The sequence below is a fragment of the Mustela nigripes genome, chromosome 1 (assembly GCF_022355385.1).
Source record: "Mustela nigripes isolate SB6536 chromosome 1, MUSNIG.SB6536, whole genome shotgun sequence".
In the NCBI taxonomy this organism is placed as follows: Eukaryota; Metazoa; Chordata; class Mammalia; order Carnivora; family Mustelidae; genus Mustela; species Mustela nigripes.
The window spans coordinates 899,344-917,018 of NC_081557.1; the positions used below are offsets into that span (position 1 = coordinate 899,344).

At 67.5% G+C, this 17,675-nt stretch overlaps 1 protein-coding gene across 11 annotated transcripts in view; it reads left to right on the forward strand.

The window, feature by feature from the left end:
• The first annotated feature begins 106 nt into the window (after positions 1-106).
• The window catches only part of BRSK2 (BR serine/threonine kinase 2), a 57,862-nt gene continuing 40,293 nt past the window's right edge, over positions 107-17,675 (forward strand). For all 11 annotated transcript variants that reach the window (XM_059398331.1, XM_059398284.1, XM_059398295.1 and 8 more), the window contains exon 1: positions 107-351. In XM_059398331.1, coding sequence (XP_059254314.1) covers positions 261-351 — 91 coding nt within the window. In that variant the 5' untranslated portion in view covers positions 107-260. The remainder of the gene's footprint in view (positions 352-17,675) is intronic.

Here is a 17,675-nt window from a genome sequence, read left to right on the forward strand (position 1 = left end):
GCCCCCGCCCGCCGGGTCCTCTCCGAGAGCGGAGGCAACGCCGCGGGCCGGGCCGCAGCGGAGCCGGGCGCGGGGGGCGGCGGCGCGGGGAGGCGCGCGGGGCGCGGAGCGAGCGCGGCCCGCCGGGGCGCCGCGGACCCGGCCCAGCGCACGGACGCGCGGACGGACGGACGGACGGACGCGGACGGACGCGGCCCCTCCCTGCCGCCGCCGCCCGCCCGCCCGGGGCTCCCACGTCGCCGGCGCCGGGCCCGGGAGCGATGACATCGACGGGGAAGGACGGCGCGGCGCAGCACGCGCAGTATGTGGGGCCCTACCGGCTGGAGAAGACGCTGGGCAAGGGGCAGACAGGTGCGTGCGGGCCGGCGCCGGGGGCCGCGCGGGCTTTCGGGGACGCCCGGGGCCCGGGGGGAGCGGGAGCACCGAGGGGAGCCCGGGACCCGGTGCAGGGAACCAGGGGACCGCGGCACGGGGGGGGGGGGGCGGGGACCGCGGACCCCGATGGAGAGCGGGGGCCGGAGCGACCGGGGCGCCGGGGGACGGGGGCTTCGGGGAGACCAGGGGTCCGTGGGGACCGGGGACACCGAGGGGGCCCGGGGACACGTGTGTGGGGGGGAACCGGGGACATCGAAGGGGACTGGGGGCATGGATGGGGACCGGGCGCCGGGAAGGGCCGGGGGCGCCGGAGAGCAGGGGCGCACAGGCCCGCGACCGGGGAGGCCGTGCTGACTGCGCGCCTAGCGGGGGAGGGGGCGCCCGGAAGGAGGTCGTCCCGAGCGGGGAGCTGTAGGCCCGGCCCGCGGCTCCGGCCGGCGGCCGCGAACAATGGGCGGCTGGGCGCCGGGTCCCGCCGCGGATCCCGCAGGCCGCGCGGCTGCGGTCGGCCGGGCGCGGCCCAAGGACACGCGGCGCGGACGGGGGCGCACGGGCCGGGCCGGACCGGGCCAGCGCCCCTCGGCTCCGGCTGCAGGTGCGCGGCCCCGGCCGCATTGTGCGCCGGAGCGACCCGGCCCATTGTGCCGCGGGAGGAGGGGGCCGAGCGGGCGCCCATCTGCCGTCTGCCGCGGCCGCGCTAATAGGCGTGCTGCCCGAGCAGCTGCGCCCCGGGCCGCGCGCCCCCGGCCGCGACCCCCAACTCCCGGCGGCGGCGGCGGCGGTAGTGGTGGCGGCGGTGGGCAAGCAGGCAGGCGGGCAGGGAGGCGGCCTTACGCGTCTTACGGGCCAAGCAGGCCACCTTGGCCAGGCTCGGACCTTCCTCCACGGTGGGAGTGGGAGAGTACCCAGGCGCCCGGGAGGGCTGGACAGCGCCTTGCACTCCTCTAGCCGCTGTTTGGCCTGTCTGCGACACTGCACTCCCCCAGGGGAGGGACAGGAAGGCTGATGGCCCTATTCGGGATCCCGGATCATACATCTCCAAATCCCAGCCTGTGGGAGGAGGCAGGGCCCTCGCCGGTCCGGTTGTCTTTCTGGGGATCGGGCTAGCGCCCAGCCGAGCACCATCCCCTCATCCAGCCGGCCAGGCGTTCACAGAGTGGCTTTGTGGGAGGCTCAGCCATTTTCTTTCTTCTCCCAGGATGGGCCTCTCCTGGCAGTCCGGAGGTCCGATTGGCACTGACGGCTTCTCCCTGTCTCTCTGGAAGTTCCTTGGACCCAGGGCCGGCAGAGGAGAGGAGGAAGGGACGAGCTGGTGCCACCCTGCCGGTGCAGGGTGGGGGTCCAGGAGGGAGCTGCTCTGCCCAGGAGGCTGCAGGCCCTTCCCAAGGCCCTTGGGTGGCGCGGAGTTGCAGCTAGGAGGTGGTGTGAGGGAGCAGAGTGGGCCAGGCCCTGGGCTCTCCGGGGAGGGCGGCTGGGATGGAACTAAGGCGAAGTGCCTAGCAAGGGACCTGGCAGGGGCGGTGGGAGCTGCCCCTCTCCCACTCTGGGGGCACAGCCTCTGTGCCCACCACGGAGATCCCAAGGGGCCTCTGGCAGTGGGGCAGCACTGTTGGGAGAGGGGATGGTGTGGCCCGGGGTTCAAGGACGTGGTGGCAGACAGCTGGTGTCCGTCTGAGTTCAAAACATGCATGCTTCCTGCAAGGGACAACTGTGGTTGGTGAAGTCCTCAGCGGGGGAGGGACCTGGGGCAGCAGAATGTGGGAAGCAGTGAAATAATCTAATTATTGTACCAATAAAATGTGATTATAAGGAAGCGTCGCCGTGTGAGTGGTGACAGCAAGGAGTTATACGTGGGCTGTGCTCGCCCGTCTCCATGGCGGGGGCTGGTCTCGTACTCGCCATCGAGCTGTCTGTTGTACAGGTAATTACGGGAGGTTTCCACTGTAATTAACAGTAACGAATACAAAAGGATGTGCTGTGCGTGTGTGTCAACAACACGTTGCCCTGTGATGTTTAGAAGCAGCTCCCAGGGGCGCACAAAGTGAGCGGCCTTCCTCCTCGGGTCCCTCTCCCCTTCGAGGGGAGTCGCTGCTGGCCTAGTGGAACCCCCCCGGGGGGGGCTGTTCATCCCGCGTTCCTTCTGGCTTCATCGAGTGCCGGCAGCCCAGGAGGGCTGGGGGAGACTGTCCTCTTGGTGCTGTCTCACTGTCCCTTCTGTGGAAGGTTCACCTGGAGTTTGGTGGTTGGACGGGAGTCCTTGGGGTGTGGGTGCTCTGGGCCTGGCCCCGGGGCTTGCTGGCTGGTCTTCAGCATCAAATGCCAAGAGAGTTGCAGTTTCCTAGGCCTGTCCTTTTGCTCCGGAGATAAACGTGTGACCTTATCTGGGGCTAGGCTTTCTGCCAGGAGACCTCAGCGGAAGAATGAAGGACTGTAGTTCCAAGTGCCGCCCCCCCCCCCCCCCCCCGCCAGCCCGCTGCGGACGACAGCGTGCCCGGGTTCTCCCTGCTCTTCCGTGCACTCTGCCCGAGTCCTGCGAAGGGGAAGCTGTGCTTGGGGAGGGAGTCAGCCGGGCGGCTGCTGGTCCTCTCAGCCCTGCACATCCGGACTCAGGTGGGGTGGGGAGTGCTGCCCAGGGCGGAGCCGGTGGCAAGCCTGGTCCAGCGTTTTTACCGCAGCTTTCCTGTGGCCCGCAGCTCTTGGTTCGTGCTGGGCTCTGCAGGCGGGCTCTGTCCTTTGTGTGGGTGTTAGGCCACCTCTCCAGGCTGCTGTGGCTGTGGTTTCCAGCGCATCTTCCTTCTGCCTGGGCATCTCCGCACAGCTGTCCTTAACGTTCTGGGGCGCCTGGGTCGGCAGCCCCTGGGAGGTCTCTGTCCCAGCCAGTGTCGTGTTTTCCACTGGGGGGTTGGGTTTTCAGGACCTTCGGGGAGACAGGTGTCACTGCCAAGGCTGTCCATCCGGTCCCTGATCCAGGAAAGGCGTCTTCACCTGGGGGGCAGAGGACCTGTGGAGGGTGCTGGCGGGTCCCAAGTGGGTCCTGGTAGGCGTGTAGAGCCGGGGGGTGTTGTGCACTGTAGTGCTCTGGGCCGTTCAGGCCGGGGAGCAGAGCAGGGCCTGCCCAGACCCCAGCCTGACAAACGTGGCTGCGGCTCAGCAACCAGAAGGCCAGGGGACCCTGCTGGAGGAGGAGAACAGTGGGCTCTGGGTGTGGTTTCTGGAGCGGCGGTGCCCAGTAAGATGCGGGGCTCTCGGAAACCCTCTGTCTGCGGGTGGGAACCGAGGAGGCCGTGGCTGGGGCCTGGTGTTCAGATGAAGGGTCAGTCCAGCTCACAAGAGACATGGGGCAGGGGGCACCCTGCAGCTCACCTGGCTGCGCTGGGAGACTGGTGGGGGGCGGCGAGAGGGAGGAGCCGGGGCTGCCTCACGGAGGGGGCTGGGTCGGCTCCTGGAGGTCCTCGAGGGACCCTCGGAGAATTCCCATGGGGTGCCTGTGTCAGGTAGGCTGGAGAGGAGTTCTGGGGTGGGGGAAGCTGGCCACGATGGGACAGGTGAGGGAGGGGGAGACAGGTAGACCCCCAGGTGCCCCATGGCCCCAAGCTGGAGCAGCTGGGCAGGCCCGAGGCAGGAGGGGGAGGGGAGGTGCCGGGGCACCAAGGATGTGTTTGGTTTTAGAAAGTTGAGCAGAAGACAGTCGGGAGCCAGCAAGAGGCTGCGGGGGGAGGGGGGGTGCCCTGGGGATGGGGGACGGGGGTGGGCTGGCTGGAGTGGCCCCAGGGTGCTGTTGGGAGCTGAGGCCCAGAGAAGGGGATGCAGCCAGAGCAAAAGGAAGGTAGACGGGCGGAGAGTGGCTGGGCCTCTGCTGGCCGTGTGTGGACGACCTCCTGTGTCTGGGGACCTCTCCCCCCGCCCCGTGAGCCTCCGCCCTCGGTGCAGCAGGCGGGCCTCTGTCTGTCTAACCCGTCTCTGAGCCAGGACGCAGGCTCTGAACCGAGTGCTCTGCTCAAGGACAGCAGCTCCCCAGGGGTGGAGGGAAAGCCCCGCCTGCTCAGGGCACAGGCTCGGCTTCAGTGTTCCACGAGCAGGACCCTGTTCTCCAGTAGTTGTGGTCCGAGCCCCCCGTGCCTGTCTCCCTCGGGCCCCTGGAGCTGCCGGAAAGGCCTGTGTCCTGCCAGCCACTGAGCAGCACAGGCGCTCCCCAGCCCCCCTCCCACAGTGCATGCTGTCCCCCGGAAGCCCCGGGCCGGGACTGAGAGCTGTCCCTGCGGGGGTTGTCTCTGCCAGTGGAGGGGAGCTCAGCTTGGAGGTTTCTGGGGTCACGCCTTAAAGGACAGGCTGTTTTCTGAAGGTAAAGATGGGAGGGTCCAGGGGGTGGGCTGAGGCCTAGGACCCTGGTCTCAAAAGTGTCCCCTGCCCACTATGGTCGGCCACAGCTCTGAGTACCCCCGAGTTTTCATAGGTCCCACCTGCCGGGGAGCTGTGTGTAGCCGAAAGGACGTGCCAGGCAGAGGGCTCGGCCCGGGCAGCAGTGCGAAGGGGAAGCCAGGTGCTGCTGGGCTCGGCTCCAAGCTCCGAGGCCAGTACCCCCGCCCCCAGCCAGGGCTCCCAGGGTGAGGTGGGAAGAGCATGTCCTGCGCCCAGGGGCCTGGTTGTCTCTAGAGCTGTCTGGGAACGGGGTGCTCCCACCTGCAAGGGGAGAGACCAGAGCAGGTCATCACGGAAGGCTCTGGCGTGGTGGGGGGGGGGGGGCAGCCACCCAGGACTGTTTTGGGGGAGAGGAGCCACACAGTGAGGTGCTCCAGGTCCTGCCCCCGAACCCAGCCTGCCTGAGCGTGGCCAGGGGCATCGTGACCCTGTCTGGGGTCTCAGAGGCTTGGCCATGCCTGGTGAAGTGTGTGGGACGGGGGCCTCCGGGGCTGGCTCCTTGGGCTCCCCTGCCCCCCCACTCCCACCGGGGTCTCCAGAAGGACCCTGTGGGGCCAGGACAGGGGTTGGCGCAGAAAACCAGCCTGACTTGGGCCCCACCCAGGGGCGCGGGTCTCCAGCTGATCGAGTCCTGGTTTTCACAGGTGCTGGTGGGTGACCTCAGGGCCTGAATGCATGCCGCCTGTGCCCTGGCCACGTGCGTGCGGATGGGAGGGAGGGTCTGGGACTGCTGCGGGCCGGGGCGGTTAGGGCACCTTCGTGGTGGCCTGCTGCTCTGGTTTGGAGAACACCTGTGCCTTCAGGGCCATGGGACCCCGAACTGGCTTTTTCAGGGGTCGTGGATGGGTGAGGCTGCTCTCCTGCCTGCACCCTGGCCAGGGGCTGTGCTGGGAGAGGAGGCGGTTGACAGCCGGGGTCACCTTGCCTTTGCCCACTGGGCTGTGGCTGTGCCTGGGGCTCCCTGGGCCCCAGAGCCCCCTCTGCTTTGCCTGCCTCTGGTGGATGGTGTCCCTGGGGCCTGGGAGGGCTCGCACTCTCTGGGGTCCCTGGCCGGACGGCGAGTATGTCCCTGGGGCCTGGGGGGCCGCACGCCTCCCGGGGTTCTCACAGCGTCCGAGGGGCCTTGCCACGGGCCTCGGGCCCCACGTGTTCCCCACATCGGCTTTTCCCTCCGGGTATGCAGGGTGGGCCCAGAGGACTTTGTGGCCACCTCAGAGCTTAATGGGGTGGGTCTTTGCTAGAGGCCTAGGCCAGGGGCTGGCCGGACTTGGCTGCTCAGCCCCCTGCCCCTGAGCCGGGTTCCTGCAGCTTCTGTGGGGCTCGTGCTGGGAGTGGTGTCCGTGGGAGGGTACATCTGCGGCGGGCAGGGTCTGGCGGGGACAGCGGGTCCACGGCTGTCAGGTCCCATCTGGGCTCTCAGAGGACAGGGGGGACCCCTGGGTTCCCTGGGGCCCTGCAGGAAGCCCTGTCTGGTGTGGGGAGGGCTGGTGTCTCCTGACAGCCACTCTGGTGGAGCCCTTCCGGGTGCGGGGCCCCGTCAGCCCCAGGCTTGGGGTGAGCCTCCCTGAGCCTGGCTACGGGTGTCCAAGAGCAGGGCTGCCCCTGGCCGGCTGTCTCGGACGCTGGACAAGATGGAGGCTGGGCCGGGCCTGCGGCCGCAGGGACAAAGCCCGGATTGTGTCGGGCCCCACCCCGAGAGGTGGCCCAGGCCGTGCTCTGCAGCCTCTGAGGGGCCAGTGTTCTGGACCCAGGCAGCAGCCCCACCCCCCGGCCAGTGCTCCCAAAGGCCCCGCGGCATCCAAGAGCAGCGCTTCTCTTCCGGGCGGTCTCTTTGCTGTGCCCTGGGGCAGCGGGGTCCCTCCGGGTGTGTTTGGAGGGGACACGGAAGCATAGAACACCGCATGAGATCCTGGGGACACACACCCTGGCTGGGGGCGAGCTTGTGAGGACAGAGCCACACCCCCCGGTGCCTGCCACATCCTTGTCCGCGCAGGGGCCTGGGGCCGACCCCACTTGAGCCTGACCACAGGGCACAGAGGATTCCCAGGGCCTCCTGGTTCTGGTTTGGGGACTGGTGGAGGGGCTGAGGGTCCCCGGGACTAGGCCCTCAACAGCCCACGCGTGATAGAGGCACCTTCCACCCACTGCCGCCCACTCTGGGCTCAGGCAGGGGAGACTGTGTGCCCTGGAGGGCAGGGCTGGCCCCGGGGCGGAGGTGGGAGAGCAGCCCAAACCGCGATTATGCGGCTGAGTGGTGCAGCGGGCGCTGGGGATACGTCAGCCTCGGAGCCGTGGGCCGTCTGTGGGGGCGGCGGGAGGCTGCCTGGCCAGGAATGTGGTATCTGCGAGGGCCGGTTTGGCCCGGGTACCTCCTGGGGAGCTGCTGGCTTGGGCCAAGGGTCAGGGTGGGAGGGGCCTGGGGCCTCTGTGCTGGGGGTGGCCGCCTGGGCACCTGGCAGGTCCATCCCTGTGGCCAGCGAGAGGAGGCGACCAGCTAGGGAGCCCCTGCTTGGCCTGGCCTGGCTGTGAGCTCTCCTGAGCCCTGGCTGGCTCTCTCCCTGACTAGGGGGCCTCCCAAGGGGGGCCAAGACATGGACAGAGACGGCCACGGGGTGAGGCAGGGCTGGGGAGGCAGCCCTGAGGCAGGGTAGCTTAAGGCCCCTAATTCTCTCTGAGACATGGGGGTCACCAGCAGACTGGGCCCCTGTGTCCCGCTTCCCCGGTGGTACTATTGCTCTCAAGCTGGAGGGCAGGGCACAGGTGGGCAGGGGTCGTCGGGAGCCCAGGTCTGCAGAGGCCAGATGAAGCCCCCTAGCCGGGGTGGGGAGCCCGGGGCCTGGGTATAGCCTGGGCAGTTTTCCTGCTGGGTATGGACATCATCAAGGCGTGAGCCCTTGATGCCTGCGGTGAGGGACAAGGTGGAACTTTCCAGACTCTTTGCTCTTCAGGGGGGCAGTTTCCATGTGTTTGGGGAGCCCCAGGTCCCCTGGGACCATCGAGATGTGTGCGGTCGGCTGAGCTGTAGGTGTGACCCTGAGGCCTCTGACCTGTCCCTACCTCCTGCGTCCTCTCTTGGCATATGGCGTGTGGGAGCCTGGAAGGGGCTGGGCCGGCCGCCCCCTGCCAGAGTCAGCCGGAAGGTGTGGGGTGTTGTGATTGTCTGGGGTCTCCAGGCTCAGCCCAGACCCCCCAGGGCCGGGCCCCCACCGGGCCGTCCGTGAAGAGCTCAGATTGTGGGTGGTCTCTGCGACCTCTTGGAGAGGGTCCCGTCCCTATGCTGTTTCTCAGATCTCCTCACGTGTCATGCTGGTGAGGGACACGGCTACCCTAGGGCTCGGCAGGGGCCCAGTGTGGCTGCTGTACCCAGTATCCCCCTCGGGCCATGTGCCGGCCACGGTGCGTGAAGGAGCCCTGGCCTGGGCAGGGGCCCGCGGGGAGGAACGAGGACCGGTGAGTTGTCTCATTGACTCGTGTCCTGGCGGGTGTGATGTTCTGAGTTCTCATCGGGGGCCGAGTGGGCATTGATGCAAGGCCAGCGGGGCCAGCTGTGCTGGGTCGGGGAGCAGGGGGCACAGTCGCGGGGCCTCAGGGTGGTGGCTGCCTCACCCCGAAGGCTCTGGGCCGGTGAAGAGCTCGTCCTGTCCCTTCCTCCACCCTGCAATGCCCTGCTGCCCTGGGACGCCTCCGCTCCATGCTTCGCTGCTGGCCGGCCGGCGGCTTCCTCTGTCCTGCCCCCGCCATCCCCCCGGATCGGGCCCTGCCTGTCTGCTGGGACCACAGCTGGGGGCTTCATGGGAACCGGCTTCTCCCCTTCTTCCACACAGGGGCATTTTCAGACACAGAAGAGCACCCAGGCCCCGAGAGCCCACCCCAGCCCCGGCAACAGGAGAGCGATCTCGCCCCCTCCCCCAGCCTGCCTTATTTGGAGGCGAGTCCCAGCCATAGTTTAGATATTTTGGTGTGGGTGTCTGACAGAGACTCTAGGAAAGCACAGTGCCAGGTCACCCCGTGCAGCCAGCACCAGGTCCCTAAACTGGCAGAAGTCAGCCAGATGCTAGATCCTTCATAAGAAGTGACCGTTTCCTGGAGGCTGAGTCTCCACCACTGGCTGGGTCTCTGCCCGGGGTGCCTGGAGGCTGGCGGGGCCCGGGGCCAGACGCTGCTGCCAGGGGTCCTCAAGCTGGGCATCACCCCGAGGCCTGGGACCGTGAGGGTCTGAGTTCCTGAGCTCCCCCGGGATGCAGCTGCTGGTAGGGGGGCGCACGGTGTGAGGCTGTATCCTGTCCCGGTGCAGCGAGGTCGGTGTAGCGGCCTGTGGTCCGCACCGTCTAGACCATGGACCCTCCAGGCTGGGAGCCAGGTGTGGGTCACGGCAGAACACAGGCTCAGGGCTGCCTAGGGGCCATAGCCCTGACCCGTCCTGAAGCTCTGGTGACTGCTGTGTGCACAGAGGTGCAGGCCCGGCGGGGCTGCTGCATGTGGAGGAGTGGGGGTCGTGCAGGGTCATGCAGGTGGGGCCGGCCTCTGGTTCTCCCCTGGTCCCGCCTCCCAAGACCCCATGACCATAGCAGCGTGGCAGAGGGAGGCTCCATCGGCGTGTGGACCCCACTGCCCCTCCTTGTATCCCGCTGGCCCTTGGCTCCACACCAGCCTCAGGCCCTGGCTACGGTGGTCGTCTCCCTGAGAGCCGGCTCACTGTGGCCTGGAAAGGCAGGCGGACAGCAGCGCGTGTCGTAGCTGGAGCTTGGGCTGGGGGGCCGCAGCCCTGCCCACCCTGGGCCCACGGGCCAGCTCCGTCCTCGCCGAGCGGCTCAGCCAGCACACCGGGCCTGGGTCTTCTGCATGTGACCTCACGCAGAACCAGTGACTCCTGGCACCCCCTACACTGTGTGTGTTCTTGGGCTTCCTGCCTGGGGCTAGGCCTGCTTGAGGAGGCCATGCCCGCTCCCGCCGTGGTCAGGGCTCAGGCTGCCTGTGCAGGTGTGTTCCCCAGATGGGCGTGTGCGTCTTGCTGAACCGTCTGACCAGGATCACGGTCACCTGAAAGCCTCTCTCTTTACGCCTACGCCCTCTGCCCCTCTGTGAAGGCAGGGGCCCCCAGGAGCCTTGTGCTCCGGCGCCAGCTCCCTGTGAGCCCTGTCCCTGGAGCATGGCCTGCTGGCCAGCAGGGCCATCAGGAACTGGCACGGGGATGGGGGGGGTGCATGGGACAACCTGGGACCCCTGCACTCTGCCCCGGAGTGCCCTTCACTGGTTCCTGCCAGCAGCCGGCAGCCCCCCTTACCCTGCCCCCTGCTTCCTGAGTCTCCAGGGGGCGCAGCCACAAGGCCTCAGGTCATGCCCCCATTTCTCCTGCACCCTCCTGGGTGGGGGGCCTTGCTGGCTGCACCCTGACTCTGGGGTCTTCAGGGCTGAGAGAAAACTGCCCTGGGTGGGGTCCTGGTTGTGGCGGGGGCCAAGGGGCTGCTCTCTGTCCGCGGAGCCGGCCTGCGGGTGGGGAGCTGTCCAGCAGCGCCGTGCTGAAGTCTGCAGCTTCCGCTCCCGGGGAGGGAGGCTGCGGCTGGCGCGTCCTCAGACCTCTGCCGCTGCGGGAAGGTGTCCGGCCAGCGCCTGCGTTTTAGCCCGGCTGTTGGGCCACTTCTGTGCTGACAAGGGGCAGGAGGAGGAAGGTGCTGGGGGGCTAGGTGTGCTTAGTGGCAGCTCCCAGGGGAGCCCCCAGTCCCCTGTCGCCGCTCTCCCTGCAGAAGGAGCTGGGGGCCAGACCTCCTGGGGCTGCCACTGACTCTGGGGGCAAGGGGAGGCTGAGGCCCCAGAGTCACGACCGCCATTGCTGCCTGTCCTCCAAGGCGGGGCCATGAGGGAGACTTCCCTCGCCCTGGGGTTGATTCGAGGTGACTTCCCTGGGCGGCCCCTGGTCCTCCTGTGGTATTTGCTTTGTATCTCCAGAGGCAGGAAACTTCCCCTCGGGTCCCCTTGGAGATGTGTTTGGGGGGGAGTGGCGAGGGCACAGAGCAACCTGGGGGACTTGACCCGTTGCCTGGCCCAGTGCCCTGGAGGCTGCAGGTGGCCGACACCGTTGGGACTCCTTGGGGAGGAAGGCTGGTCCCCACTGGCCAGTCCCCTGTGGCAACCCTTTGGGGCCCCTTGTTTCAGGGGTCCTGTGACCTGAGCGTGGTTGACGTGCAGGGGTTTATGCAGGACATTGAGCCCTCAGTGGATGGCCTTGGGGTGGCCAAAGGGGCTGGGCTGTGGGTTAGAAGTGTGCCTGCTCGAGCCCTCACCTTGGGGGGACAGAGATGTGGGGGGTGGAGGCGTCAAGTATCACCCTGTGCCCCTGTCTCCCCGGCCCATGGCGCTCCGTGCGCTCGGCCCCTAACTCCCCTGGCTTAGGTGGTCCCTACAGTCTGCTCTTGCCACCCTCTCCCTGGGGCTGGGCACTGGGGCAGGGGATAGAATTCAGGAAGCCAGACCCTCAACCCCAGGACCACCATCCTGGGCTAGCTGGGGGTGGGCATGGGTATCTCCCACGAGAGCTGAGAAGAAGACAGGAGGGAGTGTTTCCTGTTGCTGGACGGCTGCTGGGCTTGGTGGAGAGCGAGGGGCTGATGCTGGCTTATCTCTAAAGAGGTGGAGGGCTTGTCTCAGATTGGAGGTTTGCTGACTCTAAAGCCCAAATCCCAGGGGATTTATAACTAATCATAAAGTGGCACAGATAGAACACCCTCCAGCAGACGCCATGGAGGCATCTGCACACACGGGCGGTGTGGTCCTGGCTGGCACAACAGACGCATGAGGCTTGGCAGAGGCTGGAGGGGAACCCCCAGGTGGCACCTGGTGGCCTGGGGTCTTCAGGGGAGCACCTGTCAGAGTCTGGCTAGGGGAGGGGCTGTGGTGTGCATTGTCCTCTGCGTCCCCAGAGAGCTGCTGTCCTGGGCGCTGCCCAGGGAGGTAGAGACAGGCCACATCCATGCCCCACCCGGTTCCTCTGCCTGCGGGGTGCTCAGACCCTATTCCACAGCTTGCCTTTGGTCAGTTAGCCTTGGGGCCTCTGACCTTGGGGCTCTGTGTCCTAGCAGCCCCTCTGCACCGCACTGCCCTCACATCTGCTAGAGAGGGCTGGGGAGCCCGGTTGGGTCACGTGGGGGGCCAGTCATGGTATTCCCATGTTCAGAGACCCAGAAGGGTGGCCGCTCCTCACCCCAGGCCATGCCATCCTTGGTCCATGGATCAGTGTGGGGATTACCTCCTCGTCGGGCTGCTGCCGCCCCCTTTGGGAGCCAGGCTGGGGGGTGCAGGTGACCAGCGGGGGATCGGACAGAAGGCCATGTCCAGGGGAGCGCTGGGGACCAGGGCTGAGCCCGTTAGCCCTGCAGCCTCCTTCACTGCTCCTTCTGTCCAGGCATCTGCCGCATCCCGAGTCCACCTGGCTGGGGGCCCGTAGGTGACAGTCCCAGGGGACAGGCACAGCCCTGGTGGCCCCTGGCAGGGTCCCCCCATCTGCCTCTGCAGCAGGACTTCAAGAGGGGGCAGTAGGTCACTCTATCGAGGGACACCCTTAACCTTAGTGTCTGCGTGACTGGCCCTTCCGGAGCCTGGAAGAGGCCCCTGGGGAAGCCAGGCCCCCGAGAGTTGCTGGCGGCTGTGGGCACGCAATCCAGGCCCCGTCTGGCCGGCTCTACCCTTCCATGCTGGTCTCAGCAGCTCACTGCTGTGGGGCATCCTGCTGTCCAGCACCACCACCCCCGCTGCCAGCCCACTCGCAGGGGCACTTGTTTTATTTTTTTTTAAATTTACTTATTTTAATTCAATTTAATTTTATTATTTCGGGCACTTCTTTTAGAGACTAGTGGCCTCTGCCTTGGGAGCTCTGTAGCCCCCAGAAACAGGGTAGGCATGTGGTGGCGGGGCATCAGCTCTAGGCAGGCTCAGGCCAGGTGCTGACTGGGCGTTTGGGGAGCAAGGGGCCCTGAGCCTCTCCTCGGCTTGTCGGGGGCCCATCCACAGGTCAGCAGAGACAGAGCCTGGGAGCCGCAGGCCAGCAGGGTGATGGCAGGTCTGGTGTGTGTGGCCTTAGGACGGGTGGCCTCCACTTGGGTACAGGTCTTCCTCACCCTGGCCCGTGTCCAGGGGGCCTGCTCTGAGGCTGGTTTGCAGGTTCCCGAGGGCAGAGGGCACATGTGTGAGTATCAGTACCTTCCCCGGCCCAGGCCCCGGGCGGTGGGTGCTCCTGAGGGTGGGGGAGGCTGGTGGGGCTGGGCCTGGCTCGGGGTTCAGGTCACTGGGTGTTAGCAGGTCAGGGCAGTGGTCCAGGGCCACCAAGCAGGGGCCTTGGGCCCGGGAGCAGCAGGCCTGAGCTTGGGCGCCGGCAGGCCGTGGCCGTCAGAGGAGGGGCTGCTCGTTTCTGGGGTCTTGAACCCATCTCCAGCCCCCGAGGGCCAGTGCTGAGGGGAGAGGAGGTGACAGAGGTGACTGCGGACAGCTCCAGGCAGGGGACCCGGGCAGGGGTTTGGGAGGATGAGAGGGACACCTGTGGGCAGGGGGTCTTTGCCTCTCCCCCCACCCTGCCCGCGCCCGGTAAGCAGATTCCATTAGCCGGCGCCGGAGATTACGTCCTCCTGGCACTCCTGGCTCCCACCCCAGCGGGGTGGCGGTGGGGGCATGGGGCCTCGGCGTGTTCTCCCCTGCTGCGGGGATCGGGCGCAGGGTGTGTGGCCCGCCCTCTGTGTGTCTGGGAGCATGACCCCCCAAGGGACACGAGCATGTATGGCTTTGCCCCCATGGAGGTCACTCCCTAGCAGAGGGGCTGAGAAGTACCCCCGACTGCTGTGCCTCACCCAAGCCCAGTACCAGGCTGCCTGGGCAGCCTTGGCCAGACCAGGAATGACCCATTTGTTGCCCCCCGCCTCCAGCCCCGGTGCCTTCACATCTGGGTCATGTACGACACTGGCCAGGGTCCCTGAGCCCAGGCACCCTGCCCCAGCACCCGCCTCGGCCCCTAACTCCCCTGGCTTAGGTGGTCCCTACAGTCGGGTTGTCTGTTCCTTGGTATGGACTGGGGCCTGGGCCTGCCCTGCCACACCCCGCGGGCTCTGGGCACTGGGCTCCCTACCCCGGCTTCCTTTTCTAGGAAGAGCCTCCCTGTCCGGCCGGGCCGCAGAGCCAGCACTGCTCTCCCCGGGAGAGGTCTGGGCAGAGGGCCTAACTCAGTGACCCCCGCCCCCCCGGCAGGGAGAGGGCACAAGCTTGCGGGCCCCTGGGAGGGCGGACACAAAACCATCCTAGTGATCGGGGAAACCAAGTCAGAGTGTTTTAAGTGCTGACCAGGTTGGTTATTTCGTTGGTTGGTTTGCTTTCAGCGCTAAACCCCGCACCGACGGAGTTCTGAGCAGCCCCGTGTTGTCTGCTCCCCTGCAGAGATGGCCTTGGTTTCCTGTGAAGGCCCCACAGACTTGTCCTACCTGGGGGACGGCCCCACGGGGCTCTGTCTGCCCTATCGCTTCTTCCCCTCCAGCCTGCTCAGCTATGGGAGCCTGTGCGTCTCTGAGGCTGACCCGGGCAGCCCTCCTGGGCATGCTGGGCTAAGGGGAGTCTGGGGGTGCCTGGTGGCCCCAGGCAGGGGACTACGCCTTCATCTGCCTGACCCCAGGCTGGCTGGCAGATGCAGGGGCCCTCAGCAGCATGTGGCTTCCCTGTGTCCTGTGTCAGCGGGCTGGTGGCTGGGCCACGGGTGCTCCTGGGAGCTGGGGAGCAGGCACGGATGGAGGGTGTCCGGCCTCTGGCGTCTGCTCTCTCACGGCTCCTGCCCCATTGAGAAGGCCCCACGGCTTCTAGGAAATGTTTGCACCCCTGCCTTGGCTTCTGGGTGGCCCTGGGCCTGGCTCTGTGCCGGAGGGTCCCTCATGCCTAGCAGGTGTGTGTGGAGTTGGACAGGGTTGGGCCTGGCCCCCAGAGGCCGTGGGTGTCTGTCTGTGTTTGCGGTGGCAGGTGGTGGCTCCCTCGGGCTTCCCAGGGCGGGCAAGCCCATTGCTGTGCCGGGGGCCTGGCGGGACGGGTGCTGGCAGTTGTGGAGACAGTACGGAGGGAAGGCCTTTGTGCTCTGCTGGGCAGGTAGGTTGAGGTCTGAGTCTGCTGCTGGGACCCCAGGGACCCGGATTGCCAGCTGCTCCTCTCTCTGGGCAACCCCTGGTCTTTCCCCTGCCGGGCGCTTGGGCACAGACTCAGGCAGTCCCTCCACACCTCCCTGGGGCACTGGACAGCTGCTGGCCACGCCATGGCGTCCACTCTGCAGGTGTGACCCTGGCCCCCTGGGGTCTCGCCTCGCTGCACGTGGGGCTCCCCAGCCCTCTTCCCTCCGCGGCAGCCCCCAAGCCCTCGCCCTCTGCCGGATGCTCCCCGCAATCCCACCCCCTTCCCGAGGCTCCTCAGCACCGCACCTTTCCCTCCGGCATGTGGGCATTGGCAGGTGACCCCGTCATTAGCCCCAGTCCTGAGGCTTCTAAACTAGGGCACCAGCTTGAACAACAACAAAAAAACAAAAAACAGAACTTGCCAAGGTTGAATTTCTGAATAGCTACTGGGCTTAATCAAAATATTTCACTGGGATAACTTTACAGTATTGAATTGAAAAACTAGTTAGCCAAAGTCTCTTGCCCTCAGCTGCCCCTGTGGGAACCGGATTCATGGTGCAGAGTGGGCGGAGGCTCCGGGTGGGGGGCAGGGGCGACCTGCAGGGGTGGGGCCAGCCGTCTGCTGGGCAATTTCCCGGGCTAGCCCCAGGACTACTGGCTCCACAGCCTTCTGTGCCCCAGGCCAGGCTGCGGGGTCCCCTTGGGCATCCTGCCCCAGCCTGCATGTGGTCAGGGGGCATTGGGACCCAGGTTGGGGGGCACCTCCTCACTGTCCCCCGACTCCCCCAGGCAGAGGGGCCCCTGTGGTTCTCAGGTTGGGTCTTCAGGTTCCCGAGCACCTGGGGCTCATGCCCATAGGGCGCAGAGCTGGGCACACCGTCAGTGGTCATCCCTCGGGGATGCTAGCTGGGCGCGTGGGCCCTGCTGGGTCTGCGGGAGCCCCTGCTCTGGCTGTCAGCCAGGGGCAGGCGGCTGAGGGAGGAACGGCTGCCCCCTGCCTGGCTCCCGGTGAGGAGGCCATCTGGGGCTCCTCGTCCTGGAGGAATGGTCAGGGGGTCGGGGGGAGGCGGTGCCTGTTGCATCACACAGCCCTGTGAATCTTGATGCCTCTGTGGTTACCATGGCAACCACCCAGCGCCAAGCTTGTGACTCTGGGGGAGAGGGAATCCCTGCCTCCCCCAGCCAGCAGTCCTCCGGAGGGGGCTCCTGCCCTTCCCGCCAGTCTGGGGATCTGTGGCAGCCCCCAGCCTCTGGTTTCCTCAGCAGCCGTACTCCTGGGAGAAGAGACCGGCCCCCTGGCCCCCTGGCCCCCGCCCCTTCCGTGGCCCTGAGCACGTCCCCGCTTGCAGTGGGACCGAGTCCAGACAGACCTGGGGCACGGGTCCCTGGGCAGCAGCCCTCGGAGGGCAGATGCAGTATCACGGGAGGCGCACTCGATGTCTGCCCTGTCCACCACCAGGGAGGTGGCCGGTGCAGGGGGTCCCTGGGCAGAAAGGGCCAGACCGACCCGGGAGTGCTGGCATCCTCTTGCTCCCGCAGTCCCCGGAGCAGCATGGAGCCCGGCTGCCTCCCCCGCTCCCGGGCCCTGTGCCTGAGTGTGGAGAGCTGTGGCCAGGCCGGGAGCGGTCCTCCAGGATGGCCTCCGGCGCTGCGCAGGCCGGCCCGCAGCCGCTGTCTGGGTGGGTGTGTGACGAGCCGCTCCTCTCACCCTTGGCGCTCTCGAACGACGCGGCCTCGGCGGCTTCTGAAGGAGCCGGTCAGGGGCCGCTTCCCCAGTGCAGTGGGCCTTTCCTCCGTGGTCGGGGGAGCAGGGACGCCCGTGCCCGCAGTGCTCCCCTGCACACACCGGGCGGCCGCTGCAGGGGCCGAGGGCTCTTACGGGGGCGTCCCCATGGCTGGCTGACCATGCAGATGGGTCTCGGTGTGCGCCTAGAGAGAGGCCGCATGGTTCCTGGCCCTGGAGCTGCCTCGAGCCGCTGCCAAGGGCAGCCCAGGGGAGAGGCGGGCTTCGGCGGTAACCCGGACGAGCCTGAGGGCAGCCTCCATCCCGCACGCCGGGCGCTCGCCTGAGTCTGCGGCTCGTGGGCCTTCGGGCAGGTTGAGGAACCCGAGCGGGGCCTTGTGGAGAAAGGCACCCCTGTGCCGTCGGCCTGCCAGGGGTGTGAGAACGCACCAGGGCGCCCGCAGGCCGCTGCTGCTCTGGGCCGCCTCCACCCTGCCCCCGCCCCGCGCCCTCGGGCCCCTGTAGCTGCCCTGGACAGCAGAGCCTGGGGGCCGCCGTGATTCTGGGCCGTGTCCTTGGCCGGCCCGGGTTCGGCTGCGGCTGGCTCACCTGCGGGGCGCACCCACGCGCTAGCCGGGACCCTCCTGAGCCTCCCCAGCAGAGTCTCCGCATCCCTCAGGGTGGGCCGTCGGGGAGGGGCTGGCCCCCCCTGGGTGCTTCTGGGCTTGAGCACTGGGGGGCAGGGGGGGCAGGGACCAGACAGGCCACCAGCCATTCCCCAGTGCAAGACTGGCGGGCGCTGCCCGGGGCAGGGTGTTCCAGGGCGGGGCTTGGGGGGGGCGCCGAGTGGGTGGTGGAGCGGGTGTTCGTGAGCTGAAGCCAGGCCCGCGTGCCGGGGGCGGGGAGGCCGGGTGTCCACTGGGTGCTGCCCGGCCGAGGAGCCCGGAGAGCAGAGGGTGGAGGGGGGAGCCTTAGTGCGGCCTGCCTTTTCTGCTCTCGTTGCCATGGCAACAGAGCGCGGTTTGGCAGGA